The 12,628-nt window shown below is 47.7% G+C and overlaps 1 protein-coding gene across 2 annotated transcripts; it reads right to left on the bottom strand.

Moving 5' to 3' along the window:
* Nucleotides 1-9,528: 9,528 nt before the first annotated feature.
* On the bottom strand, nucleotides 9,529-12,017 carry AURKAIP1 (aurora kinase A interacting protein 1). Of its 2 annotated transcripts, none has more exons than XM_030463869.1 (4): nucleotides 11,605-12,017; nucleotides 11,433-11,509; nucleotides 10,547-10,995; nucleotides 9,529-9,705 (listed from the first exon to the last, which is right to left on the bottom strand). In XM_030463869.1, exons 2-4 carry the CDS (start codon nucleotides 11,482-11,484, stop codon nucleotides 9,598-9,600), a joined length of 609 nt encoding a protein of 202 aa, XP_030319729.1. In that variant the 5' UTR covers nucleotides 11,485-11,509; nucleotides 11,605-12,017; the 3' UTR covers nucleotides 9,529-9,597. The 2 variants fall into 2 exon arrangements, with proteins under 2 accessions (XP_030319729.1, XP_030319730.1); XM_030463870.1 differs by having other exon boundaries at nucleotides 11,433-11,506.
* Between the last annotated feature and the right edge of the window lie 611 nt (nucleotides 12,018-12,628).

Below are 12,628 nucleotides of genomic sequence, written 5' to 3'. Positions count from 1 at the left end.
AGGATATGGAAAGCTGGGTCAGATTTAGAACTTGTACTTTCAGCCCTTCCTACAAGAGCTGAAGTGGGCTGGAGTTACTTGACTGGCACCAAGACAAACAACACCCTTCAGTAACCATCCCCACAGCAGACCTGATGTGCTGCTGCTGCTGTTCTGCTCCTCCTGTACTCCCAAGATAAAACCAGCCCTGACAGCAGCACCACTACAGACACAGATCAGTGTCAAGCAACACTGAATTTGCAGCACTCTTTGCTCAAGGAAAGGTGGTAAATTACATTAACCACTTCCTAAAGCCTGTAGGGATGTATTGAACTGGGCTTACATAACCCACAGGGCTTAGAAGTAGTAGCCCAGTCAGATCCTGAAAACAATCAGTGACAAACAGCAGAGAAAGCAGCAGTAAATTCTTTAACTCCAAATCCTGCTTCAGGAAAGAAACCCCAGAGCTTTCATGTACACAGACTCACAGACAGGGAAAGCTCCCATAGCTTTAGCTTGCCTCTGCAGACCAGAGGCACCACGTTTTTCAGTTTAAGGGATTACTTCTTAAGATGCTGCAGGATATTCAGAGAGGAGAGGACAGACTCCTTAAAATCACAGGGCTAACCTGTCCAAAACAGATCCAGATAACTGCTGGTTTTTCTCTAGCAAAAAGCCCTAAAATCATCTTCAGATAAGAACCCCACAACTCTTCACTGCAGACTTGAACTCCATCCCTTATGTTCAGGGGGGCACTTCGTGGGTAATCAGAGTCACCATAGCCCAAGTTCCCACCCTCCTCAGCTGAGCCATGTCAACAGCCTGAATCTTCCCATGTCCAGTCTGACTGTAACCCTGTTGCATAAACACAGGCTTGTCTTTGCTTGCTATTTGCATTAGTCCAACCCCCAGCAAAGGCTCCTGCCCCACTACTTGCTGAGCTGAAAACCTCTGTGCTGCTGCCAGATTCTCAGGCATCACAACAAGGACATGCTGATCCACAGCTGCTGAGGTGCTGGCCTGTTGCTGAGCCAGAAGTCCAGTGGAAGAAGGAGCCTTTCTTGTTGTCTCTGTCAGGCCAGGGAGTCAGATGAAAAGCTCCAATCTGAGAGTCTTTTCTTGAGCTGCCTCATCTGAGTCTGGAAAATGTTTGGCTGGGAGGCAAGAAGCTGCTTCCCATTGCACAGACAGCAAACAGAGCAGCCTCTCCTTCCCTTGGAGTTTTTCAGCCACAGCAGAACCTTTTAGCTTCCAATTCCAAGGTCGCTTTTCCACCTTTCTGCCTCCTAACTTTGGCACTGTAGAGGTTACTGGCTGTTCCATGCATGACTTCTGGGGTGGATGCAGATTGCTGTGGTTGCTGCAGTCATGAATTGGCTATTTCCTGACTGACAGAAGCCAAGTTCAGGCTGAACGCACTGAAGCCTCCTAAAGAAAAGCACTCACTGGAAGGAAAGAGCAACAGTTTCTCTGGGGTTCACAAGAGGAGGAAGGGGACAGAGGAGGCTATTTCAAAGATCTTTGTCTTCTCCTCAACATTTAATTCTGCAGTCTCCAGTCAGCCCTGTCTTCCTGGAGCTCTGCTAGTCCAAGGGAATGCTGGAAGGGCAGCTCTGTCAACACTTTGCTCCATCAGGAGCTGAACTTTTAACCAGCTTCTCCACGAAGGCTGGCCTGAGCTGTGTTCCTGAGCTTCCCTCCTTCTTCACTCCGAGGCATTCATTTTGGGTATCAATTCTCAAAACAAGCAACATCCCCCAGCTGCCTGCTGTGGCATACACAGCTGCATCCTCTGGCCACACACCCTGTCCGAAGAAACCGACTTCATCCATGCAAAGGAAAGGAAAGGAACCTTCCAGCACCCATGCAAGTGTTTTTTTTGTTTCCCGAATCTCTGCACCTGCTATCTTCATCACAGATCAGGCCAGCAGGGTGAAGAAAGGCTCCCATGCCTCCAGAGTCACTCCTGTTTCAGATGTGATATGAAATAGATATGAAATACCTATTTCAGATATGAAATGCTGATGACTCAGCTGGAAAAAAAGCCCTGACAGGGAAAGTGCAGGGACCACAAGATTAATTAGCTTGTGGGAGACAACAGTGGGCTACCTGTGTCTGCCAAGAAGTTTTCTCTTCCTGATCTCTTCCATCTTAACATTTTTGTTTTCCATACCTGCAGGCTTCACTGAAAGCCCTCCCAATAAACCTGAATTGAAGACCAACAGCCTAGAAAAACTGAGCAACTATCAGACTGGGAAGAAGGTCAGATGCCAAGAGGTACCCTCCATCCTTTTATTGCAATTTTCAGAACCACAAACCCTGGGAACCAGAAGTGTCCACTTCCTCCCTGTTTTCCCAGCTATAAATAGATGTAGAGTATTAAAAAGGAACCCATAATTAATTGTCTGTTGATACAAATTATGGTAGAAGGCTTCATGTTCAGGATTTGCTAACACTATACATACTACCAACAACTTCTTCAGATCTTCTTTAAATACAGGATCCAAAGTACTCTGCTGTGATCAAAAGAGAGAAGAAAATATATACCCATGAGCTGAAGCAAGGGTGATTCCTGCTCTGGTGTGAGTAGGGGGAGCCTTCAGAGCTGCCTGCTGATGGAAAAGAGCAATCTAACATAGAACCATGGAAATTACCAGAAGGTGTGCGTTTCCTGGGAGGCTCCGTTTGGTCACAAAGCTTTTCTCATTAAACCAAATCTCAGCTGCAATGAATCCCATAGGCAAGCCTGAAATAATCCAACTTGCAGCAAGAGCTGTGAAGTTAAAGGACAAAACTGAAACCCAACCACAATAACAGGGCTGTCAAGTGCAGCCTGTCATTATTCCAGTGATGTAACAAGCTGTACATCTCTCACAGCACCAGCATTACAATGTTTGTTCCCTAGCCATAAATCTGAAGCCCCTGATTTGCCTTCCCTGTAGAGAGTGTTCAGAATGACAATTTGAGAGTCTGGTCAGATGTTTTTCTGCTTTCTTTTATTTCACTGCAGTCCACTGTGATCACTAGTCTGTGATGTAGTCACCAAACCAGCAGCTAAGGCAAATACACACATCCACACAAGTGCACAAGAGATCTGACACCCTTTCTGCTGGGTCTGGATAAAACAAAATCACAGCAACAGTTGATAATGCCCCTGGGAAAACCTGTTGCCAGCAAGGAGAAAGGTGAAGTCCATAAACCCACCCCATAGTGGCAGTCACTGCAAAGGCCTAAACTGTGCTATGCCCAAGCACTCCTGAAGCAAAACGTTGCCCAGAGGAGTGTTATCTGAGGACTGTCCTATGCAGGCAATTCCTTAAGTTCTTCCTGTCTTGGATCTCCAGCTGGAAAGTCCCACTTCCCTCTGTGCCAAAGGCACTGGAGCATAATCAATGTCCAGGTATGCGAGATATTTAGTCAGATGGAATCTCAAGAGGTTTTTGATCTTTTGCTTAATGCACTGAGCTTTGCAGTTTGCCTTGCAGAGATCTGGAAATGCTCAAATGAGGAGCTCAGCTGCAGCATCCAAGCAGACACCTCTCTTCCTGAGGCAGTATGTGTGAGCTTAGATGTTCTCTGAGCACTACTGTCCTGGTAACAGGTCACTGAGCTCTGCATCTTTTGCTGTAAGGCATTTCTGCAGCTCAGTGGGTCCTGTCACCCAGCATCTTTGGATGGCACTATATTTAAATATCCCCTTTTGTTGCAAAGCTTCAGATTCCTGGGATTCATCTCAAAACCATTAGTAGAAACCAGTTGCAAAAACAGAGAAATTGCCCAGGAAACCAACACAGTTTTGTTGGTGGTGTTTTTGTTTTTTTCCCCAGACTAAAGCCTGAAGATTATTTTTCCAATATAAAAATGCATTTTAGCAATTCTTCCACAACATGAAGTCCAAAAAGCTGGGTCTAGCATGGGAGAAAAGCTAAATGGATTTATGAGCCCAGTAAATCACCAGAAGCAGATGAAAAGTATAAATCAGCAAGATCACACTACCATGGACCTATGAGTGTTTAAACCTTCTAAGAATCTTCCTGATAAAACCTTATGTTCCACAAATACCCATCAGATCATCAGTCCCAGCACTAGAGCTCTGTAAGGAATGGTGCAGTTTGGTTACCCCTTTCATTAGAGGGGAATGTGGACTCTCATTCCATGGAAGCTGTGGTTCTTCACGTTCTGAAATCCATGCTGAAACCACTGAGCTCCCCTCCAGGGGTTGGACATTTAGTACTGGTCCAGTTTAGCAGCTGGTAAACAGCTCTGAGAGTTCAAAGGAAATGACTGAGCGATCAAATCAGCACTTTGAACACTTACTCAGCCAGTGTGTTTCTGTTAAGAAATGTGAGAGAAAGCAGAGGCTAAGAACCATGACCTTCCACTTGGCCATTACTCATCCTACTCATCCACTTTCTAAAGTCCAGACAAAAGGCACCAGCCAGACCTGGGGCCCATCTGTCAGCTCAGCAGCACTTGGTACACCTTTTCATTCCAGATCCCCAGGCAGTTTACATGGCAGCTGTTAACCAAGGACAGGAGGTTCTGAGGAAGCAAGGGCAGCAGTAACTGGACCAAGGGCCACCAAAGAACAGTGTCCAGAAATCCCACATCACATCACACCACAGTCCTGGCTGACCACCAACACAACACAACCAGAATCTCACTCCTTGCATTCTCACCACAGGCAGAATGACAAACTAGCAAATTCTCTGGCTGTACAGTTGACACTTCATGGTGGGACACACATCCACACGAGGCTGGGCAGCAGTACAGGAGCTACAGCACTTCCAGGCCCTGACTGCAGGAGACATCACCAAGAAGCCCTGTGCTGCTGCTCTCCTTCATCAGAGACAAAAACATCACCCAGGTCTGAACCTAAAGTACTCTGAAGGAGGAAGAAGATTCAGATATACTTAATCAGGCTTTGATGCCATAATTGGTACTGCCTAACTCCACACTTCTGTCCTGGTGCCAGGACAAAGCAGTGATCACCCACTAACAGCACCGACTTGGTGCCAGTGGAGGGGCTGAAGCAGAGAGCCTCCCGCAGAGCAGTTCTCCAGCAACCTCACACAGGCAGCACATGAAAAGCCTCAGCTACAAGCACACAGCACTTTATTTCTGTGAAGCACCAAAAAGTTCTGAAGGTACTCCTGGAGCAGAACTTTAGCTAAGAGATTACATTCTGTGTCCCCTTTCTGACCACCAGCATTGTGCCTCAAACCACATGTTTCAGTCCTTCTGTACATTGAAGTGTTCTGGTACTCTGAGCTTTAGAAGGGAAACTCCATTCCTTACAATAATTGCAGCCCATCTCTGGCATTCACCTAAAATAATTAAGCAGTAGGATTCCAGGCACAACATCTTATTTTGAGATCAGAAATGACTGGGAAAGAGTGGGAAAATTAATAGGTTGGCTCTGAAAAGGGTGCTCAAAGGCTGCCTCTCAGAGTTTTATTACTTACCTCAGGTTTGCAGGCCATTTAAAATAAAAATACTCCAGCTAAAAGGGGGTTGCTTTTCATAATGCAATATAATCTTTCTGCTCTATTTAGACACACAAACGTGGGCCCTGGCCAACTTCCAAGGGTAGTCCATGCATACTGTGTATCTGCTCTAGATCAGTCCAAGAGGATTTTGGCAACCAGAACTTTGACTGAATTAAAAACCAAAAGGGTGCTGCTTGCTTTGCCTCTTTAGAAATCAAGTGTTCTGTTTCTGCATACAAACCTGCATGGCTTGAAGCAGCACTGCTCCTTCTACCCAGAGGTCTGAGTACAACACTGCAGCACTAAACTGAACTTTCTACCACCCTTCTGAGAAGAAAAAGATCTTTACTCCCTTTAAGAAAATAAAAATACAATTTTTTACTATCTTGCCAAATATCATGGAGGAAACATGTCAGAGCTCAAAGATGACAGCTCTTCATTTATGGTATCCTAGATAACAGTCATCCCAGTGGTGTAACACTGAACCCTGCAGTGTTTGCTGGTCTCTAAGGATGTCTTACTCTGATAACCATCATTGCTATCCCTTCCCAGCATCTTCTGGACAGTAACTGAAACAATGGGAAGGGCCAGGGAAGACAACTCAAGGCCTGCTGAGCCTGGGTGACCAGTCACAGATCCTACCTCCAGGAGGTACCTGCTGATTCTGCTGCTGACCAGACTCCAGCTGGCTGCTCCCCAAGGAACTGTCTCAGTGCTGACAGCAGCAAAACCCCTTTGTCAGGAGAGGAAACAGCTCTGACTCAAAAGCACTCCAGAAATCCAAGGAGCTGGTGAGTAATATGGTGCCGTTTACAAGCAGTCACATTGCTGACTGGAACTGCTCCTGTTTCTTCTACCTCTAATTTAACCAGCTCCTTCTCAGCTGGTGATAAAGCTCAGCCAGAAGCATCCTGCCATGAACTTTTCATTCCCTTGAAAGGAACTTGTGAACTGGCTGGAACCAGCTGCCATTGGTTGGACCAGAGGATCCATGAGGCTCCTTCCAACCTGGCATTTTACAATTCTGTGAAATTGGGTAAATTCCAAGCTATTTGGGTTTTTTACCTCATGTGCAGGCTCCTTGCTCAGAACTCCACATCCTTGTCTTAACACCAAGCACTCTGCAAGTGATTCTGGGACTCTCAATTGCCTGCAGCTGCTGAGGCTCCAGGGGTGTTAAGTCTCCTCCAGACCTACACACACAAAAAGCAATGGCACTAGCTCAGCATGCAGCCTGTCTGATCAGCACCCAGGCTTGGTGAAAAACACCTGCATTTTGGTCAATATTACATGCTATGCTTCTGCTTTAAGCACAATGTTAGTCCCAATTTCTAAGGAAACAAGGTACATTCAGGTATAGAATCCCACTGTCCATCAGCCTCCTTCTTTTTGAAGGATTATTTTGAAGCTAGCCAATCTCAGCTATATTCAAGAGCACTGGATTTCAGAGTTCTTACAAGTTTTGTAACTAGCATAACAAAGGAAAGAGGCACCAGTGCCCACACAGTGAGCAAGACTGAAAGATTCAGCCTTATTTCAGGGAACTGAAGCAAGCCTGACATATCAGATGTCAGCCTAGATTCTCTGACTCAGAGAACTCCTTGTTTTAATTTTGTTCTTCTCTTTTCCAGGGAAAGTCAAGGAGGAATGGACACCTTCATGGGAAAGCCAGCACAGTCTGCTTAAAGCTAGCTTGGGTGTCTGCAAGAGCTGCAGTTACTGATTTTTGTTAATACTTTTATTTATTTATTTAAAAACCAGTAGGAAAAACAAACCCCACTTTTCAAAACCATTGCAGTTCTACAAATGCAACACCCCAGGTAAAGAACAGACTGCTGTTATTTCTGAAGGGTAACCAAGCAGGCTCAGCCCAAGCAAACCCAACCCAGGATGTTTTCACAGTCAGAAATGAAATGTCAGTAGGAGAACAGCATGAATGGTGAAAAGAAAAGATGTCATTTGGGTTATCCACAGGTGCTGTCTGGGAGATCAGCAAGATCACCCCAGCCAGATTTTCAGCTCCTGTAAACAAGCAGGGTTATTACCTTTGGAATACAGGGAGGAAGGTTCACACCCACTGAAGCAGAGCTGGCTTCATCATGTGAGGATCAGGTCAGAGCTCCTGAAGCCAAGGTACATATCCCCACCTATCCTAGGTAACATTTTGACATCTCGTGTCCCATCTCATATGGGTATGAGCCCACCAGAGGGAAGGTGCACTTTGCTTCTGCTCAGGAACTCATGGTAGTCAGGTAACAGGAGGCACAATACAATGTTTTGTACAGCAGAAGCTCATAAACATTCCCTGGCATGGGCTGACACACACTGCTAAGACTGGGCTTGAGTTTGCTAATGGAAGAAAGAACAGGAGCTTTCACAATGCAGCTACATAATTAACTTGAAGCAAGCCAAAACTACAGCAATTAGCAAGAAGCCTGCTCCTGTGGAGCAAATGGCTGTCACAGAGTAAAAACCTCTTCCCCAGACTCCAGAAGTGCTAGTTTGCTGCTGCTTGTGCATGAAAAGGCCAAACCAAATTGCTAAACCACTAAAATTTACAACACTGTAAACATTTCTACTTTTCCCCCATCTGGGGTTTAATCCTCATTACCAAAGGGCCCAACTTTTTTCTTTTTTTCCATCACAGCTACAGGTGCTCATACACCTTTCCTAAGTGTGCAGGTACGTTGTTGGCACACACACCTTTTGCAGGGGAACAGCAACTCAGTGAAGCTTCGTGAGTACTCGTGCTCCCCCTACAGTAAAACGGATGCAGCTTTCATCTGCTTCTCCCTGTTCAGCAAAGTGAGAGAGGTTAAAGTTGCATCATGTGGTCAAGAGAGTTAAAGCAAGTTGCTACAACCCTGGTACATGTTACCTGATCAGTGCCACCTATCAGTCTCTGCAGGATCTGCCACAGAGAAAATAAAACCCCTGAGGTGTGCTTTGAGGTACTTGAGCAAAAGCAAGAGAGCATTTCTATGACTCAGACTCAGGAACTGCCTGGGATGGCTGACAGACACAAATTACACAGGAGTTCCAGACTTCCGTACCTGGTTGTGTAACTATGCTTAATGGATGTGGCAGTAATGACTCCTCTTGGCAGACCATGATCTGGGCTATTACTAACAGAGCACAGCATTTAATTAGCTATTTTCCTGCCTGGAGACCTGCAATTCCCCACACAGGTACCCTAATACAACCTGCTCCTTGCCAGAATATGAGAGTTCACTTGCACTGAACCATCACAAGTTTCTGAATAATTATGCTTTGCAACTCCCACTACTGCAATCATTTTCTTTTCTAGTCACTACCAATGTAAAGAGAGCAAGGTGGTGGTGCTGAGCCACAAAAAAGGCATACAGATGGTCTCTGCCTGCACCATCCCAGCAGAGATGAGTACCACAGACAAGGTTGTGATCTACAGCTCCACCAGAAGCTCAAGAGCAAGAGAGGTTTCATGTCAAACCAGGGACAGATAAAACCAACCTAAGCCTTAGTGGATAAAAATGGGTAACACACCCTTGGGCAGTCTGGAGATTCAGAGATTACACCAGGGAATGAAGATGCAAGTTACTGAAGTAAAACAAAACACAAATCAAGGAAGAATAAACCTGAAAACTGGAATCAGAGGTACAGCACTGTGAGCAGTGCATTACTGCTGCCTTTTATAGAGGGTTTAGCTACATGTAGTTCCAAAGTTGCCTCCTGTTAACAAACAGTTTGGGCAAAACCCCACAAACCTACAGAAATGTGCTAAGCACATGTTTCTCTGTGACCTCAACACAGCTCTCAGGATGCAAACAGTTCTCCAGCGGGCTTAATCACTTTTTAATGATGGGCGTAGCCTTTCCTTAAATACCACCACAGAGCTCCAGTTAACTTTCACATCAGCAACCAAGGAGTTTCCGGGGCTGTGAGTTTATTGCCATCTAGCGACAAGAGCAACACAAGACCAGGGTCCCTGGGACACATTTCTTGTCCTCCCTACAGCCAGACCCGACTGTACCTTGCAGCAAGGAGCTCCTTGCTTTGTTTCATCACACTCAGAAAAAGGTTGAAGCTCATCCGTGTACTTCATGATTTGTTTTTAATTATAATCACGAGTTAAATCTCATTACAAGTGTTTTCATCGCTTGGAACTTTTCAGAAATATCTTGGGTGTTTGCCATCCTGCAGGAGGACTTTTCAAACCAGCTCTTTTCCAGATGCGCTCCAAATCTTTCTCAAACTTTATCTAAAACAGAAGGAAAAAGAAATAAAGGAAAAAACCTGGAAATGTGGCTCAGAAGCAACACGAGCATTCAGCGACCTCCTGTGTGTCTCAAGGGGAATCTGGGCATAGCACACACAAAACTAGTAAAATAGGAAAGCTTTACTGCAGAAAGATGCATGGAAATAAACAAGGATCTTAATGGCTGTTTGAGAAGTCCTGTGCAAGGCAAACTGAGAAGGCATAAACCAAAAGTGGAAGAAAATGAAGAGGATTTCTCATCATAAAGCCCTCAACATGGCTGCCTCCAAATCAGTAACTAGAATTAACCCAAATTTGCATCTGGGTGGGGTGAAACTAACAGAGAATGAACTGAGCTGTCAGAGCACACTGAGTCCTGAAAGGCAGCCCTGGATGAGCAGCTACAGCCTGCACCAAAGCCTGTGTCTTCCCTCACCCCTCCTGAAAAAGGGAAGCAAAAGGTTCTGTATAGAAGACAACAGGAAGCAACTGGGGATGTTGGCAAGACAAGAAAATAAATTAAAATTAAAGCAGTCTCCCTGATAAAAAGCAGACACATGACCTGAGCTGTCACACAAACACTGGAATTCTCCATCAGCAGCAGGTGTTTAGGTTGTTGTCATGCAAGAAATCACACCCAGCAACTACCACAGCTCTGTGTCTGTAACCACAGGAACAGACCCCACCACAAGTCAAACCAGACAGAAAAAGCCATTCTACCAATAAATCCTGAATTGATGGTGGCTCTCCAGACTCCTGCCATTTTCCTCCACCTGAGAACACCATCCTCCACCTGAGCAGAGGCCACCTGGAGAAGTGGCTACACTGATGCCACTGAGCTCACCTGACGCCTCTTCTTGCGCCCTTCCTTTATCCTCCTCCTCACAAACTTCCTCCTCTTCAGCAGCTTTTTGAACTTGTGCCGGTTCATCTTCCTCCTGCGGATCTTCAGAACATTCTTGCACTGCAGTTTGTTGCCCGGGGCTCCTCCTCCTTCCTCCACATCACCTCCCTCTTCCGAGGGGGGGCAGTCATACCTCATCTGAGGTTCAGCACCCGCTCCCTCCTCAGCCTCAGGAATTCCTGCTTTAGGCAGGAAATATCTCACAGTCAGCCAGCTCTCCAAAGGACTGATGGAGAGTTTTCTGGGGATCAGCAGCTCCTCCAGTTCAGGGTCCAGAGCACTCCACTTCAGAGGCTGGGCTCCACTCTTGTTGGGTGGCTGTGTGCTGTAGTGCACGGGTGCAGAAGGAGAGCACAGGAAGGAAGACACTGCCCGGGGGAAGAGGTGGCCTTGGAGAAGAAAAGAATTCCACTGAAGAGGCAGAAATGTCAACCAATATCTAAAGAAAAACTCTTGAGCAGCACCTGACAACTGCAGCATGAATTATCTACTAAAGGAAGCTGCTTACAAAACCTGCACTCCCACCACAAAAGCAAGGAAGGACTTTTCAAATGGATTGCCCTGCTAAAACGAGACTATTTGCTGTGTCAACTCTGTAAGTTCAGTTTGGAATGGACAGGGCCTGCTAGCTGCCTGAAGCCTTTCTGCTGCTCAGGAGTTTCCTTATAAAGAGATCAAAACGGAGCAACAAGATAGATCAGGGCCATAAGAACACTCCACAACCACTGGAACAACAGCCTCACCACTCCCAGCACTGCCTGCCAGAGATCCCTAGGAGCCCCCGAGCAAAACAAACACAAAACCGGCTCACATAACAGCTCTTTACCTGCAACGCGTGAAGCCCTCAGCAAGCGGGCAGCCAGCTGTGGTGTTAACATTGCTTCCTTCTGCTCGTAATGACTGCTAAAACGAGAACATTTATTCAGTGACACAAACATGCTCTTAGGTCTTGAAAAAAAACAACAAAACCACCTGTTAGATTTAACCCGAATACCCACAAGATGACACTCTGAGCACCCTCCTACTTCACCGAGGTGCTGTAGGATGTTGTGGAAGGGCCTGGCTACAGGCACCGCCGCAGCCGCCTTGAGGAGCTGATTATTAATAAAGCTTCGGGTGTTCCAAGTTTAAAAACAAGGTAACTTCAGCCGGCACTCGCCTGCCCAGCTCCGCGCCAAGCCGTGGCTCCCACAGCAGAGACCGGAGCGCTCAAGAGGCGCCCTCAGGCCCTGAGGAGCAGCCGCGCGGCCCTAACCACCGCTTCCCGAGGGGGCTCGGCCCGCAGCGCAGAGCAGGGAGGTGCGGGCAGCCTTCCTCTCGGCAGCCAGGCCCCCAACCCCCGCCACAGCCCGTCTGTCCCCAGAAGCAGCTCGCACGGACGGACCCGACCCCGCTGCCTGTCCCGGCACCCGCCCGCCATCACTCACCGGCCCCGCCCCGCCCCTTCCGGCGGGCAGCACCCCCTAGCGCCGCCCTCCGGTACCCTCTGGTCTGTGCTCCCCCTCCCAAAGCAGCGCCCTCTGGCGGCGCCCGCCGGCACCACGGGGCTGGGGTTGGGTCTCCCGGGGTGTGCTCAGCGCTCCGCTCACCGGCACTGAGCGGGCGGCTCTGCCCTTTGGCGCCGGGCTCGGTGTCCCCGTGGCGGCGGGGCAGAGGGGAAGCAGAGAGGCGCCGCTCCTCACACGCCCTGAGGCGTGCCTGAGGTGCCCACACCCATCCCTCGCACCAGTCCCTCACACCTCACACCCATCCCTCACACCAGTCCCTCACACCAGTCCCTCACACACCGGTCCCTCACACCTCACACCCATCCCTCACACCTCACACCCATCCCTCACACCAGTCCCTCACACCTCACACACCAGTCCCTCACACCTCACACCCATCCCTCACACCTCGCACCAGTCCCTTACACCAGTCCCTCACACTTCACACCAGTCCCTCACACCTCACACCAGTCCCTCACATCAGTCCCTCACACCTCACACCAGTCCCTCACTCCTCGCACCAGTCCCTCACACC

This window comes from Calypte anna, chromosome 21, assembly GCF_003957555.1.
Source record: "Calypte anna isolate BGI_N300 chromosome 21, bCalAnn1_v1.p, whole genome shotgun sequence".
Classification (NCBI taxonomy): Eukaryota; Metazoa; Chordata; class Aves; order Apodiformes; family Trochilidae; genus Calypte; species Calypte anna.
The sequence above is the reverse complement of the archived record's forward strand: the minus strand, read 5'-3'. Positions and strand labels throughout refer to the sequence as shown.

Excerpts from the sequence above, each read along its gene's own strand:
- AURKAIP1 (XM_030463869.1), bottom strand. The coding sequence starts at position 11,484 with ATGTTAACACCACAGCTGGCTGCCCGCTTGCTGAGGGCTTCACGCGTT. Across the intron at positions 10,996-11,432 it reads GAGGGCTTCACGCGTTGCAG|GCCACCTCTTCCCCCGGGCA; the intron begins GTAAAGAGCTGT and ends TTCTTCTCCAAG. Across the intron at positions 9,706-10,546 it reads GGCGCAAGAAGAGGCGTCAG|ATAAAGTTTGAGAAAGATTT; the intron begins GTGAGCTCAGTG and ends CTTCTGTTTTAG.